General features: G+C 49.2%; 4 protein-coding genes across 4 annotated transcripts; 2 read left to right on the top strand and 2 right to left on the bottom strand.

Moving 5' to 3' along the window:
• Positions 1–260: 260 nt before the first annotated feature.
• VC83_05676 (uncharacterized protein) lies at positions 261–2,253 on the bottom strand. Its single transcript, XM_024469292.1, has 3 exons — positions 1,414–2,253; positions 395–1,355; positions 261–337 (listed from the first exon to the last, which is right to left on the bottom strand). Exons 1-2 carry the CDS (start codon positions 2,056–2,058, stop codon positions 438–440), a joined length of 1,563 nt encoding a protein of 520 aa, XP_024322985.1. The 5' UTR covers positions 2,059–2,253; the 3' UTR covers positions 261–337; positions 395–437.
• Positions 2,254–2,266: 13 nt separating this feature from the next.
• On the bottom strand, positions 2,267–5,592 carry VC83_05677 (uncharacterized protein). Its single transcript, XM_024469293.1, has 2 exons — positions 5,272–5,592; positions 2,267–5,189 (listed from the first exon to the last, which is right to left on the bottom strand). Exons 1-2 carry the CDS (start codon positions 5,449–5,451, stop codon positions 2,550–2,552), a joined length of 2,820 nt encoding a protein of 939 aa, XP_024322984.1. The 5' UTR covers positions 5,452–5,592; the 3' UTR covers positions 2,267–2,549.
• A 70-nt stretch (positions 5,593–5,662) lies between these two features.
• VC83_05678 (uncharacterized protein) lies at positions 5,663–9,907 on the top strand. The gene is made up of 3 exons (XM_024469294.1): positions 5,663–5,956; positions 6,025–9,008; positions 9,060–9,907. Exons 1-3 carry the CDS (start codon positions 5,875–5,877, stop codon positions 9,723–9,725), a joined length of 3,732 nt encoding a protein of 1,243 aa, XP_024322987.1. The 5' UTR covers positions 5,663–5,874; the 3' UTR covers positions 9,726–9,907.
• Positions 9,908–10,489: 582 nt separating this feature from the next.
• VC83_05679 (uncharacterized protein) lies at positions 10,490–11,126 on the top strand (the record flags this gene model as incomplete). Its single annotated transcript, XM_024469295.1, has 3 exons — positions 10,490–10,494; positions 10,557–10,634; positions 10,682–11,126. The coding sequence occupies 3 exons, from the start codon at positions 10,490–10,492 to the stop codon at positions 11,124–11,126; spliced, it is 528 nt and encodes a 175-aa protein (XP_024322986.1).
• Between the last annotated feature and the right edge of the window lie 6,361 nt (positions 11,127–17,487).

Consider the following 17,487-nt stretch of genomic DNA (forward strand, 5'->3'; position numbering starts at 1 on the left):
CCTATACTGCCCCTGCTTCCTCGGCGCGTACTGTGGCCTCTCCCTATCCCCCTCCTCCCCACTCCGTCTAGCCTGATCGCGACTATACCGTCTATCCACCGAACCCCTACTCGACGACGACTCATCATCGCTCGTATCCGTAATCCTCATTTCCTCGTCGGGGAAGTGGACCGATTTCTTAGGTGGTGCGGGGGCGGGGATGGGGTCGGCGGGCCGCGGGGTGCGCGCGCTTTGGGAGCGGAGACGGCGGGCTTCGTGGAGGGCGGCGGTGCGGATGGCGAGGTTTTGGATTTGGGGGAGGGTGAAGACGCCGAGGATTGCGACGTATTCGGGACGACTGGGGTGTGTTAGTATGTGTTTATATTTATTTATATATGGGAGATGGGGTACGTACGCTTCATATCTGAGTCGGTCTTCTTCGAGGATCTCGGTGCTAACTAGACGACGCCGTATCTTGGTCCACTTTGCGTCCCGAGGGATCTCGCGACCCTGCGAGTCTGGTGCCAGGCCGGCGGGTACGGAGGTGGTGATGTTTCGCGGGCTGTGTCCGTACGGTCTGTGGCAGGGTAGGGTGTGACTCTCACCGGTATGGGTAAGGCACCCGAGCCACGTGGTGAGGCACTGTACAGCGACTCCTCTGGTGCTAGGACAGGTAACTGTTGAGGTCGAGGCCGGTAGGCCATGGCGTTTCCATCGGTGAAGGATGATATCCTTTTGGAGGTGGAGGTGGAGCCGCTTGGAGAGTGGCCTTGGTCTCTGTCATTTTGGTCGGACTGTCGTCGAGGCCTTCCATCTGCTCGCGGTGCTTCGAGCATTCGCATCCTGCTTTCGTTCGCGGAGTCGTCGGCGAGGATGGACTCCGTGGTGCAGATCTCTGGCTCTGGTATTGGTGATCTGAGTTGTACGGATGTTGGAGGACTCGCGGCGATGACATAGCTATAACCGTTTCTACCGCATGAAGAGCCTGAACGCTGGAGAGATGGAACTGGTGGAGGTTGGACGGGCGGAGCATAAAGTATTGGGATCTGGGGTGGTAGGGGTTGAACTGGCGGGGCCTTTGTATCACCTATACCTTCCTTCCAAGCTGTTGTTATAGATTCTGGCTTTGGTCGCTCATTCTTCATTGTCTGTAGGAATTTGCTGTTATCCTCCCCGACTCTAAGCTCCTTTATCGAGGAGTCAGAACTGGTAGTGTTGAACGACGGTGGGACGGAAGCAGATTCTGGTGATTGAACTTGTTCGAGCCATTCCTGGGTATTTACTGATAAAACTGGCTGTCTTGCCTTCGCAGCGACCAGGACATCTTCGAGCAGTCCGTTCTGATCGATTTGCCGAATATAGGCTCGTAATACATCCTTTCAATTAATGTTAGCTCATGGAACCAGAAATTCAAGTGAGAACATCGATACTCACTTTATGTCGAGTTAAAACGTCGCTAGAGAACCCCTCCGCGACAAGTTCTCGCCGAAAGCTTTTCCACACTTCTTTATCGTCATCCTCATATGTAGTCATTAAAGAAGCCGCCCGCTGACCCATCCGCGACGCAATATTGTCCACTTTATCCAATATGATATCCAGTTGTCCTCCATGATTATCCAGTGTCGTCGCCACCCTACTCGATTCGCGAAGTTGTATCGTGTCGAGCAGCGCCGTAATATTCGTTTTGTGATTTATAAGCTTCACCCTCACAGTGCCCAGCTGGTCCATCTCTATACTGCCAAACTTGATCTGATTCCACAGCTCTCCACTCGTGTCCCCACTCCTATCGTTGTTCCTAATGTCGCCATACTTCCGCAGAAGTTCTTCCAGGTCCTCCAGCGTAAAGCGACAGTCGGCGATCAGCGGCGCAAGGTCTCGCGCATACAACGCCCGGTCGCGGTTCAGTATCGACTCCGGCGCTTGCACTTCGAACTTGAGATATCGCAGCACCGTATGGAGTGCGCGAATCTCGCGCCCGATCTCGAAATAGGCATCGTCGGCGTTCTTGCACTGTCGGTACAGCCGGCGCGTGAACTCCAGTACAATAATTATATCCGCCGGATTAGAACCGAAAGTCATCACATCAAAGGATTCGAGAAGCCGATATTAAGTGGTGGTATTCATGTGAAGAGAATCGCTATAATGCAATAAAGTAATGATGGTATGTAGATGAATAGATTATTGAAGTATTCGTAGTAACCGTACGGAGTAGTATTCGTAATATTGGAGAAGCGAAGTACAAGTACACAGCAGAGTAGAGGATGCATCCACTTCCCACTTCCCATTTCCCATTTCCCATTTCCCATATAAAGTCCACGTTGAGCGGCTACAGAGGAATAAGGGACATTTGCACACGCGCTGGACGAGATTGTGGAAGTCGCGGGCTACCCACACCCAAGTCTTACACATTATCACCAACAATTTCTCATTTACTACTGGATCGCCGGCGCCTATACGCCCCTCTTCGCAATATACATGCATGTGCATGGACCGATGGCGGCTGCACCCATCCGTAAGCTGAATCCAACAATGCCCAACATCAGTGAGCACAAGTACCTGAAGCGGGGCTTCTAGATCACAATCCTCTCCTGCGAGTACTTTCCAACCTTCTTGCTCTTCAGCCGTCCAATATCCCGCGCAGTTCGGCGCTGTAGTTCCCCGCCTGCCCCAATCTTAATCAGCGAGATCAGTTGGTCCGCCTTCAATCCGAAGGGAAGTATGGTCGCATCCTTCCCAACCTGGGCAACGGTAATTGGTTGGTTCTTTCGTACGTTGCCTCCCTTCTGAGAACTGTCTACCTTCTGCTTCTTTGCGCTTACGGGCAGGGCTTTTTGCACAGCTTCGCCGTAGCGAACCATTTCCGAGGTGAGGCCCTTGAGGTAGGTCGCTTCTTCAATGCCTTCCAACGCCGCACTGACCTCGAGCTTTAAGCTGGAGATCAATTCCTCCGACTGGAAGCGATCCCCTCCGGCCAATATTGCGTCCCCAGAAAGCCAACCGCCCGAGCCGATGGCATCGATGCAGCTATTTACTAGACTGGATATGAGGACAATGGTGCTGTCTTGTGAGCCAGTGTCTTCGTCAATGCTATCCACAACGTCCAGGTACTTCGAGGTCCAAGCTCCGCGCGCAAGCTCAAAGCGGAGCAAATAGATGAGAGACACGATCTCGCTTGATGTCAAGTTCGACTGTAGAGCATGCACGACTGCTGCCGAAGGGCAAGAATGAAGCTTAGCCAAAGCCAGGCTCAATGCCTGGCCCCGAATGCTGGCCCCGTCTCCAAGTTGGTATTCCGCCAGGCGCAAGGCTGCATCTGCTTCTTCTATTTCGTTTTCAGTCTCCATATCGCCATTGGAGGCAGGGGTTTCGCTTTCTGTGAGTAGCAGTGGCTTGTCTGCCTTGGTGCCGCCGTCGAGAATCTCGAGGCTCTGCATGAGTACGCGAATGGCGTGCACAAGCTCAGGCGCATCGAGGTAGTTGTTTGAAATGAGGGAAAGGAGAACTTTCATCTCAGGGTCCGTATCGACGAGAGACGATACTAGTTGCCCTGCTGGGACAACATAGGGCTCAGTACTGCGAGCCTCATCCTTCAACGCAGTCTCGATATTGACTTTGTTGAGGTTGCCGGTTTCCAGAAGCCAGTTGACAACATTGTGAGGATAAAATACGACAAGAAGCTTCTGCTCGCCGTTCTGGCTGGACCAACTGAAAACTCTGCTTAATGCGTACTGCACCAAACGTGGGTCGACCTCGAGATACCCACTTCGTGCGGATGGCCATATCCATTCCGGCACAGCCGTTCCATCACTGGGCTTGATGCCTTTAGTAACCGCCAGTCCATTCACAAAAGGCGCGATCTTCCGACGGTACATCTTCAGCTCTTGTGCCATTATTTCTTCAAACCCGTCGATGTCTTGCTCGGCAACACATCGATCGAGCTTTGAGAATTGCTCTTGCATGGTACTGTCGACAGCCGGATTCGACCCAGGGATATATGATGAAAGTGAGCTCAATGGGACTCGGTGCAGCTTTCCGGAACTCCCATCTGTTGCTTGGCGTCTGCCGCAACCCACCGAATCTATGAGCAAACCAAGTTCGCGACGGCGGCTTGGGATATCCTTTCGTGCCTCTATCGAAAATGCTACCAGTTGGCTACCAAGGATTGCGTGCACAAGGTTATGCTTTGTAGAATATGCCACCAGCTCGCACTGTTTCGAACTTGAATCGTCGGCGTCATCTAACTTCCGCTTTCGGGAGGCAGTCTCTCCCTGGATGCTGTCTAGGTTGGTGGATGCTTGGATAGAATGGTATATAGGGTTGTAAATATCGACGGTCTCGTTCGTGGCTGTCATTACGGATGTGCTGCAAAGTCGTAAGAATGATGCTACATTGTCGATATTAAGTTGAGATTTGATCTTGATCGTACCATCCACCAAGTCGTAGATTAGGAGTGACCTGGTACCAAGCTCGTACAAAAACCCGGATGGAACATGAATATCGTATTGTAATTTGCCGAAATCCGACAGCGGCTGCGAATGAAGCCACGGAATTGCCACAGAGAGTAAGGTCTGGACCGAGTGTACCTGGTTGGTAGACCCACTATCTCCAGCCCGAGGAAGAGCCAGAACATGAAGCGTGCGGTTGTCAGACCCAGTGGCATCTATTGGGCTTGATATGAGGACAAGAAGGGTTGGGTTAAACGCACTGGCATCCACATCTTCCGAAAAGATTGAAAATGCGTCAGGCTGTCCCTTGAGGAGCCCCTTGCTGGCGGTATGCGCATCGGTGAGGTTGACGAGCTCAATCTTGTGTCCAAAGTTGGGCGCGGCAGAGTTTTTGCTCACGGCGGCAGACGGAGATGTCCATTTGAACTTTAGATCCTCCCCATCCAAGCACTGTATCTCTCCATCCGACTTTACAAGAAGTAGGTTGTCACTGGACGATCCAATTTGTTCTGGGGCAACGCCGAGGAACACAACTGGTTTGGTCGAACCTTCAACAATGTGGATCGCACTTGACGAATCGGCATGGCCTTCTGCTGTTGTCGTCTCTCGAAAGACTGTGACTCGAGGAGTATTTTCTGTTGTAGATGCGTATGTCCTTCTCTCAACAAGCCCTTTGCCCTGCTTCAATCTTAGAGAGTATGGCGCGCAAGTGATCAAAGCCTGCGGAGGGAGAGCGTAGGAAGTGACGAGTTTTGACGATTGAATCTTGATTGAAGTTAGCAAATTGTTAATGAAGGAAATTCCTTGAAGGAGATTCCTTGAAGGAGATTCCTTGAAGGTTACTCACATCGTACAAATTCACACCTTCACCACTAATTCCCACAACCAACTCTGCTCTCTTACGCTTTCTCGAGCCTGGCGTCCCACCATGAACATCAGAAACAAAATAACGGCCGGTGGAATGGTCGACAGGTCGAGGAAGTGAGGCCACTACAAGTGACTTCTCAATCGTAACGGTGGACGACATATTGGCGCTACGCTTCAAGTGCGTAAAAATATATACAGGTGAAGTCTTCCAGAGCGGTGACTTTCATTATCACGAACTTCCCAAAACTTTTTGGAGAAAGTTTGACCCGAGATATTTGTCACCTAATATATCAGGTCAAACTTTAATTTTAGTGGGGCTGATCGTGAAGCTCGGACATCTCGCGACGTCTTCCAAGAGGAACCACTTTGGCTGAATTTCGAACATTGTCGGCCATAGAAGGACAATACTCTCTGAAAACACCATTGCCAAAGTCAGCCGAGACATGCCAATTGCCTGTAATATCTGCATTGCCATTAAATTTATAAAATCACCATTTACGCCATATCCATCACCATATCTTAATTCTGAGTGACGCGAAGTTCGCGTATAGAGGGAAGTGAATGGGCGGACTCAGGTCGTGGAATGGCAGTGGTGACTGCCAGAACAATGGTGGATACTAATGAAAGGAAGAAAACTATCCATCCCTTATTTGGCAAACCGAACTGTATGTTTACTACTCACTTCCGAGCCATGCATTTGGTAGCATGGCGTGTTAACGTTTCTGGTTCGCAGCTTCAAACCCAGCCTCAACTTCACCGAGCGACCTGCCACATACTGCACGACCAGGCACTGCCGAACCAAGCACACATACTCCACCATCAGCATCGTTAGACAATGTGCGCGACGATGTGTGGCCTACACCCCTTGAACCTCACCCAGGGCAGTATGAAGGGGCTGTTTTACCAACCACCACACATCAAAATAGTGAAGGTATGGAGTCAGATCTAAACGAATCTCGACGGAAGAGACGAAAGACGATACCGCCAGAGGACAATAGTGGGCGGAATTATCATTCCAAGCTCGAAAATGCAGCGACCTCGAGAGGTTCGAACGGCACCCTCTCACCCTGTTATGGAGCACTGGGAGAAGCACTTCACAATGTTCCCGGCGGATTGGGCTTCGAAAACGCTCATGGAGCACCATTCCAGACTCATGGTTTTGAGGGCCAGGCGGATTCCAACCTAAATACATTGGAGGCTATCAGGCCCAATACTATAAACACCATTGCGAATGGAGAGCAAGCCACTTCGGAGCCGGTCGGAAAGCTAATGGAACTTATTACATGCAACGAAAAGCCGAAGAAAATACTTCACTTCAACATAAAAACAGGCACAATTGGCTCTCCACCCAAGCGGTCCATCAAGGACCAGGCACCTTCAAAGGGCCGCAAAAATCGCAAATCGCTAGTTATTACATTGAAATACGGGTCGGATACAGGCACCCGGTTGAGTGTAGGGAACAAGATCGACCACATATTGAGCGCTACCAAGCCAATACAGGCCCCCCCGAAGCAGAAATTTGAGGTCGAAGCTCGTCCCGTGAAAGCCAACATAAGCAAATCCCCACATCCGTTTTTCCTTGGTAAAGCCGCGGAGAAGCCCAGTAGGAACGGAAGCAACAATACTTCTACCGAGCCTACCGCAGCTGTCCCCCAACAGGCAGCCTTGTGTCGAGCGCCAGCAACAGGCCGCCCGCTTCACGCTCCCAGCTGCCCACCTCCCAACGCCAATTCCTTCGCTGGTTTTGGAAACTCCAATAGTCTCATGAAGTTCCCGGGGGCAGTCGAACCAATATGGCCACCTAGCGGAATGACCCATATCAGAGGTCTAGAGAATGACCCCTCGCCGACTCCAGCGGCAGATCCGTCGAAGTTGCTCAAATCCGAAAATCACAAATCTAAATATACGGCTAGTGAGGCCACCGCCAACGAAGATATTCTAAATGTTATAGCCATCAAGCTCGAAATAAACGCTGTGCGAAAAGATAGCGCTAATCGCTTCAATGCACCAGATAGATGCCTTCGTGTGCCAGAACGCCACTTTGAATCGGGATACAAGCTTCAGCGACGTATCAGGCCGCAGTTAAAATCTGCTGTGACCTCAGGACGCTTCACAGATGATTACAGTGAGGACGAACTTAGCAGAGTCAGCCCGGGCTCTTCTCCTCACCCAGTGATCAATAAGCTATTTGGCAGCATACCCACAACTCTAAGCGCCTTTGACAAATCACAATATCAGACTCAGTCATGGATACACAAATATGCGCCACATTCAGCAGCAGAGGTTTTGCAAAATGGAAGAGAGGCTTTCATACTGAAAGAATGGCTACAATCCCTGACTGTTATTGCTGTTGATACGAAAGTAACTGACTCCAGCAATACTCGAGCCTCGCCTGGGCCTGTAAAGGCGGAAAAGGATAGTGGAGGCAAGAAGAAGCGGAAGTCGAAGAAGCTGGAAGATTTCATTGTGTCTAGTGACGATGAAGCCAACGATATGGATGAAGTATCCGAATCCGACGAGGAATCTCCACGAGGCGGCCTTGGCAGACCGAAAAAAACTGTTATTCGACACGGTGATCTGAAGTCGATGAGCTCTAAGCAGCCAAACAAGCTCTTAAACGCAGTTGTGATAAGCGGACCAAATGGATGTGGCAAAACTGCCGCTGTTTACGCTGTGGCAAAGGAACTTGGTTTCGAGGTATTTGCGATTAACTCTAGCAGTCGAAGGAGCGGCAAGGATATCCTTGAGAAGGTTGGAGATATGACAAGGAATCACTTAGTGCAGCAAACGCAAGAGCAGAAATCGGACGGTAGTGAAGACCTTCAACGCGCTTCGGATGCTCTTGATGCGGATCTAAAGAGCGGTCGGCAAGGGACAATGAAGACCTTTTTCAAATCTACTGCACCAAAGGCTAAGGAGCCAAAAGCAAAAAATGCAAAGCCAGGCTCAGAGAATACTTCGCATTCAACAGATCCAACTCCAGCAAAAAAGCCAAAGCAACAGAAGCAGTCGCTGATTCTCCTTGAAGAGGTCGATATTCTCTTTGAGGAAGATAAGCAGTTCTGGGCGACAGTCCTGACCTTAATATCACAGTCTAAGCGACCAATTATCATGACTTGCAATGATGAGTCTCTCGTTTTGAACCAACTTTTGCCATTGCACGCAATAATTCGGTTTGCACCACCCCCTGTTGACCTTGCAGTCGATTACATGCTACTGGTGGCTGCAAACGAAGGTCATGCCCTGAAGCGACCAGCAGTCACAGCTTTGTATAAATCGCAGAAGTTCGATCTTCGAGCAACAATGACGGATCTCGAATTTTGGTGCCAGATTGGTGTGGGTGACCAAAGGGGTGGCTTCGATTGGTTTTACCCCCGCCTGCCGGCTGGCATCGATAAAGATTCCCATGGCAACACTGTCAGGGTTGTGAGCGAGGACACTTATAGGAATGGTATGGGCTGGTTAGGACGGGATTCGTTGTGCGATCCGTCCGGCATCAACGATATCGAGGAGGAAATCATCAAGCAAACGTGGAATGGATGGAAACTCGACGCTGGAGACTGGTATAAAACACTTGACCTTGGCTCATACGCCGGCAAACCCGTCGAGCTCTCAAAGAGGAAACGCCTCAAGGCCCTTCAATCATATGACATCTTCACCGATGCCATGAGCGCCGCCGACCTCTGTGCTTCTGGCACACTAAACTCATCCAACTACGTGAGCTCTCCCCCCTACCCACCTGTACACACCATTACTAACGCCTGATAGATCCTCCTCGACACTACCGACCCTCCAATAAGTGCCAAATCCCTCGCCGACCTCCCTATTGGCTCCGCCTTCCTTGCCGCCACTCCCCTCTCCCCACCCTCCCTTCCACTCGTCCTATCAGGAACCCTCAAATCCCTCGCCCGCTCCTACGCCAACAGCTCCCTCCCTCGCCCCATTCGTACTGGCCTGTCCCCAGTCACCGAGCCCCAACTTCTCACCCACATCACCCAGTCCCGCTCTTCCCCTCCAGGCTGTATCTCATGCGCCCACTACAGCCTAGCCTTTGATCCCCTCGGAATCCCCGAGAAACCACTCTTTCCGCCTCCGTACCTCGAAGCGTCGTGCGTGGACCGCCCCATGGCGCTGCTCGCTACGGATATCGCGCCTTATGTGCGCGGCATTGTGGCGTGCGATGCCAGGGCAGCGCGGGAGCGAGTTAAGGCGGGCAATCTGGTGAGTGAAGGGGAAAGAGGGAAGAGGCCACGAACAACGAGGGCGGCTATGGCGGCGCTGTGGGGTGGAGGGAGGAGAGTGAGGAGGGAGTGGTGGTTTGAGGGGGTTGGAGTGGGGGAAGTGGAAAGGACAGGGGGTGATGGGTGGGGTGATCTTGTTAGTGGTGGTGGTCAGGCAGAGGAGATGGTGTGGTCGAGAGAGGGAACTGTTTGAGTCGGCAAGGTGATGAAGGTTGAGATATGATATCAGATCTGCTGAAGAAACTTTATGTATGATTCGGTGCTGGGGTTTACTGGCTGGCTGCTTTTGGTGGATGGATGGGCATTTGCATGACTGGCCACTGATTGGTAGTGGATGGAGCATTTACAACACATAGCATAGCATAGCATAGCATAGCATAGCATAGCATAGCATAGCATAGCATAGCATAGCATAGCATAGCGGGGCAATCAAGAAGTTCGATCGAAGCCCCACCCCTCTCTCGTCCCGAACCGCGCCTATCGCCTTCCTTCACATGGACAGTTAACGGGGGAAAGAACAGCCACCAACCGCATCAGAGTGGAAAGCCTAGCAAAGGCTGTGCCATCGAAACAATTTCACAGCCACAGTCCGTGATGTGTTGGGCAAAGACCAAGGCTCTACGCTCAATTCACGAGTCGCTATTATTGGTCCCAGACCCTTGTCTCAGGCAACCAACCTGGTTGTTCGCCCTACACTGCAGCCTCATATAATCCTCCGATGGGTACTATATCCTCCTGGTCGTTCGCCCCACGCTGCAGTCTCACATAATCCTACGATGGCTACTTTATCCTCCTGGGTGTCCAGATACGGGTGGCATCGTGCCACTTGCAAAATGGATCCGTTGTCCATCTGCGCAAGTATAATGGCCCTTTGCCAGGCCCTGACTGCTATCACTGCCGGGATTCGGGAGGTCGCTACCGTTATAGCGGCTCCCCACGAGATATCGGATCTACATAATGAGGTGGGTGAATTATTTACTTACGATCAGTAGCACTCCCCGGGCTACTACTGACAGTTTTCTAGCTCGAAACTGTTTATGGTTACTTGGAGATTTCTTATTGATTTCCCTCGCAACTCCATACATCTTGATGACACTGGATCGTAAGTGTAGTCCCACTACTAATTTAGTTATACCTAATAACTCTTAGTTCTCCCCATGCTATGGCCAAGTGGCGACTTGTAGTGGATAAAAAAGATCTCCACGAAGATGCCGCACACATCTATAATCGAATAATCAGCCAGAGCAAGGAGTATTCACATACAACAGTTCTGCACGATGTGGTACTCGGATATCAAAATATGAGCCTAACAGCAGCTCTTGAGCTTGATCCCTCATCTATTAACATGATCAACGACTGCGGATGCAATCCGTTGCACTGGGCCGCCTGGAAAAACGATATCAGCGCTGTTAGCCTTCTACTCTCTTGGAAAGCTGACCTAGACGTGAGAGACCATGAAGGCAGGACTGCCCTGTCAATTGCCGTCGCCGCCACAAAACTGCAGTGTACTGAGGTACTGATAGAAGCTGGAGCAGATGTCAACGCCAAGGATAAATGGAACTGGACACCATTGTTCCTAGCTACAAGTGAGTAGTCTGTGGAGATGGTGAAGCTGTGCTAACAATGGAGCTAACCCGCTGTAACGGGTGCCGCCGTTACAGTACATGTGGTATATAAAGCGTGTTATGCGTATTCCGGGCGAGCCGGAATTCTGTAGTCTTTTTGGCTCAGTGAGATGTAGCGCGAGCGTAACCGTACATCATGAAAGCGCCAGCGGCGCCAGACCGGACAGAAACCACAATACGGACACCAAGAGTTCAGGTTCTGTTGTCCCTCGGGTCATAGTGACAGCTATGGCACAGGGAAAGGGTGCCTACAGTGCTGCGACCGAACCTCTGACGGACTTCATCAAAACCCTTCAGGCGGCTGACGAGCTTGCTGTTGAAAGGGCCAAGGACGCAGGAACGGCGCGAGCAGAGGACCCTCCAGGATGGAGAGTAGACGATGCAGGCATCCTACGCTTCAAGGGGGCGGTCTACGTACCCCCCAATCAGGCATTACGTATTGAAATCTTCAAGATTTGCCATGACGACCCATTAGCTGGGCAATTCGGGTATAAGAAAACCCAGAAGTTGATCCGACGTAAATACTTCTGGCCTGGCCTTGACCAGGAAGCCAGGGAATATGTACGTAGCTGCGATATGTGCCAGCGGATCAAGCCTGTACAGCATAGACCGTACGGCGAAATGCAGGCATTAAGGATGCCCACAAAGCCCTTCGAATCCATAAGTATGGACTTCATTACGGACCTACCTCCAAGCATAGAGGTAGGCCAAAGTAAGGCCTCAGATTCCATCCTGGTCATTGTGGACCGATACACCAAAGTATCCAGGTATATACCCTGTAGGAAGACCATTACAGCCCCAGAGCTGGTGTGCCTATCCCTTGCGTATTTGGTTAAAGACTTCGGAATACCTGCTGAAATAACGGACCGGGGCAGCATTTTTACGTGCCACTTCGGCTTTCTGTTTCTACCTCAAAGTATGGCGTAACCTCTCCACCGCTTTCCACCCTCAATATGACGGCCAGACTGAGAGGCAGAATCAGAATATCGAAGCCTACTTGCAGATACACTGTAATCAGCACCAAGACAACTGGGTGGAACTCCTCCACTTCGCGGAATTGACCTACAATAACGCCTTCCACGATTCCATCCAGATGTCGCCAAACCAGGCCTGATACGGCATCAATATAGACCTAAGACAAGGGATTGAGGACGACCCCACCAGAAGAGAAGTGCCAGTCGCGAAAGATCGCGTCAACCTGATCCTAGAATTGCGACAGGAGCTCGAAGAGGCATGGAAACAGACAAAGGAAGCACAAATACGAGGCTATAACAAGCTACACAAGCCAATGCAGTATATGGTAGGAGAGAAGGTGTGGCTATCGGCCAAGAATATCAGGACCACCCAGCCAAGCAGGAAGCTGGGGCACCAGTGGCTTGGGCCGTACGAGATCATCCAGCGGATAGGTAAACAAGCATACCAGCTGAAGCTTCCACCACGATATAAGGCGATTCATGGCATATTCCACGTCTCCCTACTTGAGAGGTACTGGGAAGGCATAGAGAAGGCTGATCCTCCACCCGACCCAGAGATCGTGGATGGGGAAGAAGAATACAGGGTTGAAGCAGTCCTAGACCACAGGACTGTGCGAAAGGGCAGAGGAACTTGAGAAGAATACCTGATTAGGTGGGCAGGATACACTGCCGCTGACGATCAGTGGGTTCCAAAGCTCGACGTAGGGCTAACGTTAATTGAGGCATATCACAAGTGTCACGGTTCACCAAGGCATAGGGCGCCAGTTGGGTATTATGAATTAAACTCAATCTAGAGAAGAAAGGAAAGAGAAGAGGAGCACTCGAGCAGTGGCTCGATCTATATACAGCTATGTTGTTGTGGAGTGAATTCTCTTTAGCGAGACCAGTTCTGAGAATTCACTCCACAACTGAAAACTTCGCTCCAACCCCGGAAAGCTCCCCACACCCCTGAACCCCCACTCGAGCTGCAAGGCGCACTTGATATCGTAACACTACCCCCCCCCCTACTCCAGAGTTGATCTCCTGATCAAGAAATCCCATTTTCAAAAAAAAAAACAATTGTCTCCAGCTCTCATTTTGGTTTCTGAGGGTATTTTCTGTGATATGCTTGGGTAACTTCTGGAGAATTTTCAAAGCTCTCTGCAGTATACCATGTCTCATCCGGTGGATAGTTCTTCCAAGCTGCCTTGTAGAAAAGCTTCTTTCGAATAACTTTTGAGTCGAGGATTTCGTCCACTTCCCACTCCTCTTCGCCATTGACAATGACTGGAGGCTCTGGCTCCTGTTGCTGCCCTTCGATTGCATCATTCGAGTCAAGTCTTAATAGATTGGCATGAAATACTGGATGAATCTTCATGCTGTTTGGAAGTTTGAGCCGATATGCAACTTGCCCAATTCGCTCTAGAATTTCAAAAGGTCCCACTTGCTTGTGGTCTAGCTTCTTTGATGGCCTCTGTGTCTTTATATTTCGAGTTGAAAGCCATACTCTGTCTCCCACTTGATAGCGTGGTGCAGGTTTCCTTTTCTTGTTTGCGAAATGTTCCATTTTTGCTTGCGAGAGCGTGATTTCATCCTGCAGAAACTCCCAAACCTTTGCCATGGTCTGAGCTATGTTCTTGTGCTCTTGTTTGGCTTCGTGATATGCTTGCTGCTCTGTATCAAAGCTCATTCTTGGTTCATAGCCCTTGTTCGCAAAAAATGCACTTGTCTTGGTTGCATCTGATGGCAAACTGTTGGCAGCAAACTCCGCCATGCACAAGTATGAAACCCAATTGTCTTGAAGATAGTTCACATGAGCTCGCAAGTAGCGTTCGAGCTCTGCATTGAATCGCTCAGTCTGTCCATCTGTTTCTGGGTGGAAGGCAGTTGAAAGTTTGGCCGAAATTTTCCAAATTTTGCAGAGCAAACTCCAGACTTCTGCAATGAACTGAGGACCTCTGTCTGATATTATCGAGTTTGGTAGACCATGGTGCTTCCATACATGTCGAAGTAAGAGCTGTGCTGTAGCTTCTGCAGTAGTCCCTTCTTGCCCAGCGAAACACGGAATGAAATGTCTTTCTTTCGTCAACCTGCATGCAACAACCAAGATAGCATTGTTCCCTTCACAGAGTGGTAATCCTGTCACGAAATCCATTGATATATCCATCCATGGTCGACTGTCAATAGGGATTGGTTGTAGAAGTCCATTGTAGGAATCTCGAGATGGTTTCGATCTTCGACAACTATGGCAGTTTTTGATATATCGAATTATTGTTTTGTCCATGTTTGGCCAGTAATAGTGCTATTTCATGACTCGCAGCATCTTTCCAGCTCCTGGATGTCCCATAGAAGGTTGTTCATGAACTTCTCTCAACAAGTCCACCTGAATGGTTTCTGGCACCCAAACTCGATTTTGATATTCTAGCATGCCGTTTTTGAGTTCGCAATAAGCCAATGCAACCTCTTTGCTTGTTCGATCACCATTCTCAAGCTTCTGTAGTGTAGCCTTGCAGAATTTGTCTTCCAGTTGAGACTTTTGGATTTTCTCAAGAATTGTCATTTCTCTGATATGAGTTTCCACTGGAGCTAGCTGAGCTGTTTGGCCTTGTTCTTTGAGTTTCTGAATGTCTGGATGTAGCCTCGAAGGTGGTAGTAACACCTGAAGCTGTTGCTTTTGTCGATCATCCTCATCATTGCCTTCTGGTCTGTCACCAGGCCTTCGAGTCAAAGCATCTGCTTTTCCATTTTGCTTCCCAGGCCTATAGATGATCTGGAAGTTGTATTGAGAGAGGAATTCAGCCCATCGAGCTTGTCTTCTTGTCAGCTTCTTGGTGGACATGAAGTTCCAAGCTTTTGTGATCAGACAAGACTTGGACTGGAAAATCTGTCCCTTCAAGTTCTGGTCTCCATGCTTCGAAACATCTGATGATTGCAAGCAATTCCTTGTCATATATCTCGTAATTGCATTCTGCAGGTGCTAGCTTTTTCGAGAAGTATGCCACTGGATGTAGAACCCCTTGATCATCTTTTTGTGACAAGACTCCTGATGAGATGAAGTCTGAGGAATCTTCTTCGACATAGGCTGTCTTGTTTCTATCGAAATGCCTCAAGACAGGAGCTTCTGTGACTGTTTGTTTCAACAGCTCGAATGCAGTTTGGCATGCATGAGTCCATTCGAATATCTGATCCTTTCTGGCAAGGTTCACCAATGGCCTCATGATGCTGGAGTAATTTTGGATGAACCTTCGATAGAAATTGCAGAATCCAATGAAAGCTTGCATATCCCTGAGCGATTTTGGAGTTCGCCATTCCAACATAGTAGAAACCTTTGCAGGGTCCATGCGAATGCCATTGACTCCCACGATGAGTCCTAGGAATTTGGTTTCTTGGACGAAAAACTCACATTTTGAGATATCTGCTTGCAGTCCAGCTTCTCGAAGCTTCTGTAGGACTTTCCTTATGTGCTTTGTATGCTCCGCTCGAGTAGCACTGTAAATAAGAATGTCATCCATGTATGCGGTGACGAATTGGTTGAGGTAATCCATGAGGATTTCATTCATGTACCTCTGGAATGTTGCTGGACCATTTGTGAGTCCGAAGGGCATGACCTTGTATTTGTAGGATCCAAATCGAGTTCTGAATGTAGTGAGGTCTTCATCTTCTTCTGTCTGCATTCGAATTCGATTGAAGGCATGTCGAATGTCCAGTTTGGTGAGATATTTTGCTCCTATGACTTGGGCCAGTGTTTCATCAATGAGTGGTATGGGATATCGATCCTTTTTTGTTATGGCATTTAGCTTCCTGTAGTCAACACAGAATCGAAGACCACCACCTGGCTTTCTCACAAACATAATGGGTGAAGAGTATGGGGCTTTGCTTGCTTCAATGAACCCTTTTGGCAAGTGCTCGAAAACATATTCTTCAACCAAATCAAGTTCTTCCTTTGACATATTCCAGAGTGGTGCATATCCCAGCTTTGCATCACCTTCGAGTTCAATATGATGGTCTGAAGGTCGATGGGGAGGTAGCTTGTCTGCTGCCATTTTTGAAAAAACATCCAAAAATTCATGAAATTCCTTCGGAAGGATCAGTCGAGAGTCAATTTCTTCAGTTTTGGTCTTGTTCTTGTGCTCGATTATGTCCTTCATTGATATAGCAAAGACTTGAGCTCCTCTTTGCTTTATGAGCATTCGAAATGGTGCTGCGCCAATCATTGCTATGGTGCAAGGTTTTGGTTTTTCCACTTTCGGAGCAGGTTCCGGAGGAGACATTTCTTTGGCTTTCTTCTTTGGCCTTTGTCTTTCGCTTTTAGATATAGGCTCTTTTTTGAGGGCTCGATCTGGTATAGAATGGTTCCAATAATATCCAGTGAAGAGGACTTGATCATTGATCATATCGAGAACAACTCCATGTTGCTTCATCCAAGCTTTCCCGAGAATGATGGAATGTTTTCCCAGCGAAGTGATGAATAATGGACATAGGCCTTCCACATGCTCTCCCACTTGCAGTCGAGGATATATAGCATGTGTGATAGCAGGGGCAGCCTCTCCATTGAATCCTTCAACTTGTTCTGGCTTCACAAGTTCGACTGGGGCTATCCCTTCGATTTCACATATTCTTTCTGCATCAGCAGCATTAATGAAGTTTCCACCTGTGGCACCAGTATCGATCAATGCATGGACAATAGCTTTGTATTTTCCTATTCTACAAGTAGCTAAGAAAGGGGTGTCCGGATCAAAACTGGATCTCGAGGAAGAAGCTGCAATTCTGGCTGCACTGGCTCTAGTGATGACTTGTCTAGAGGCTATTCGTTTTCCGAATCGATGATAGACTCAGCTGTAGATACCTCATTCACTTGAGATTTGAGCTTCTGGGGACAGTCTCGAGCTCGATGTCCATTTTGTCGGCATAAGAAGCATTTCCCAAGTTTCATGAGCATTTCTTTTGCTGGATCTTGATGCGGTGGTCGATACAGCTTCTGCGTCTTGTTTTGCATGTTGGAATCCATTGTAGGTTGAGGGATTGAAGTTCGAAGTGCCTGGCCCTGATTTTAAGTTTGGCCCATGTTGTTTTGAAAATGACTTTGGCTTCCTTTTGTCTTCTTGTTCCTTGATCCGCTGAATGTTGTGGTCGATGAGCATGAATTTCTTTGCAAACTCGTGAAGTGTAGTAGCTCCAACTTCAGCCACTAAGGCTTTCTGCATCTGTTGGTTGACTTTGAAGCGCAAGTCATCCAGCAAAGTTTCTTCAGAGTAATCAAGCTCTGTCGTGAGCCTTTGGAACTCAGCCCAGAACACTGCAAAGGTGTTGTTTCTCTGATACAGCTTTCGATACTCAGTTTGAGCTGTGTGCCTTCGATCGGGATCACTGAAGACTT

This window comes from Pseudogymnoascus destructans (assembly GCF_001641265.1).
Source record: "Pseudogymnoascus destructans isolate 20631-21 unplaced genomic scaffold scaffold_14, whole genome shotgun sequence".
NCBI classification, from domain to species: Eukaryota; Fungi; Ascomycota; class Leotiomycetes; order Thelebolales; family Thelebolaceae; genus Pseudogymnoascus; species Pseudogymnoascus destructans.

What these genes read in the sequence shown, in the direction of transcription:
- VC83_05677 (XM_024469293.1), bottom strand. Translation starts at nt 5,451, where the DNA reads ATGTCGTCCACCGTTACGATTGAGAAGTCACTTGTAGTGGCCTCACTT. An exon ending in AAGGTGTGAATTTGTACGAT is followed by an intron (nt 5,190 to 5,271) that starts GTGAGTAACCTT and finishes ACTTCAATCAAG; the next exon opens with ATTCAATCGTCAAAACTCGT.
- VC83_05678 (XM_024469294.1), top strand. Translation starts at nt 5,875, where the DNA reads ATGGCAGTGGTGACTGCCAGAACAATGGTGGATACTAATGAAAGGAAG. An exon ending in CTTATTTGGCAAACCGAACT is followed by an intron (nt 5,957 to 6,024) that starts GTATGTTTACTA and finishes TCTGGTTCGCAG; the next exon opens with CTTCAAACCCAGCCTCAACT. An exon ending in CACTAAACTCATCCAACTAC is followed by an intron (nt 9,009 to 9,059) that starts GTGAGCTCTCCC and finishes AACGCCTGATAG; the next exon opens with ATCCTCCTCGACACTACCGA.
- VC83_05676 (XM_024469292.1), bottom strand. Translation starts at nt 2,058, where the DNA reads ATGACTTTCGGTTCTAATCCGGCGGATATAATTATTGTACTGGAGTTC. An exon ending in ACGTTTTAACTCGACATAAA is followed by an intron (nt 1,356 to 1,413) that starts GTGAGTATCGAT and finishes ATTAATTGAAAG; the next exon opens with GATGTATTACGAGCCTATAT.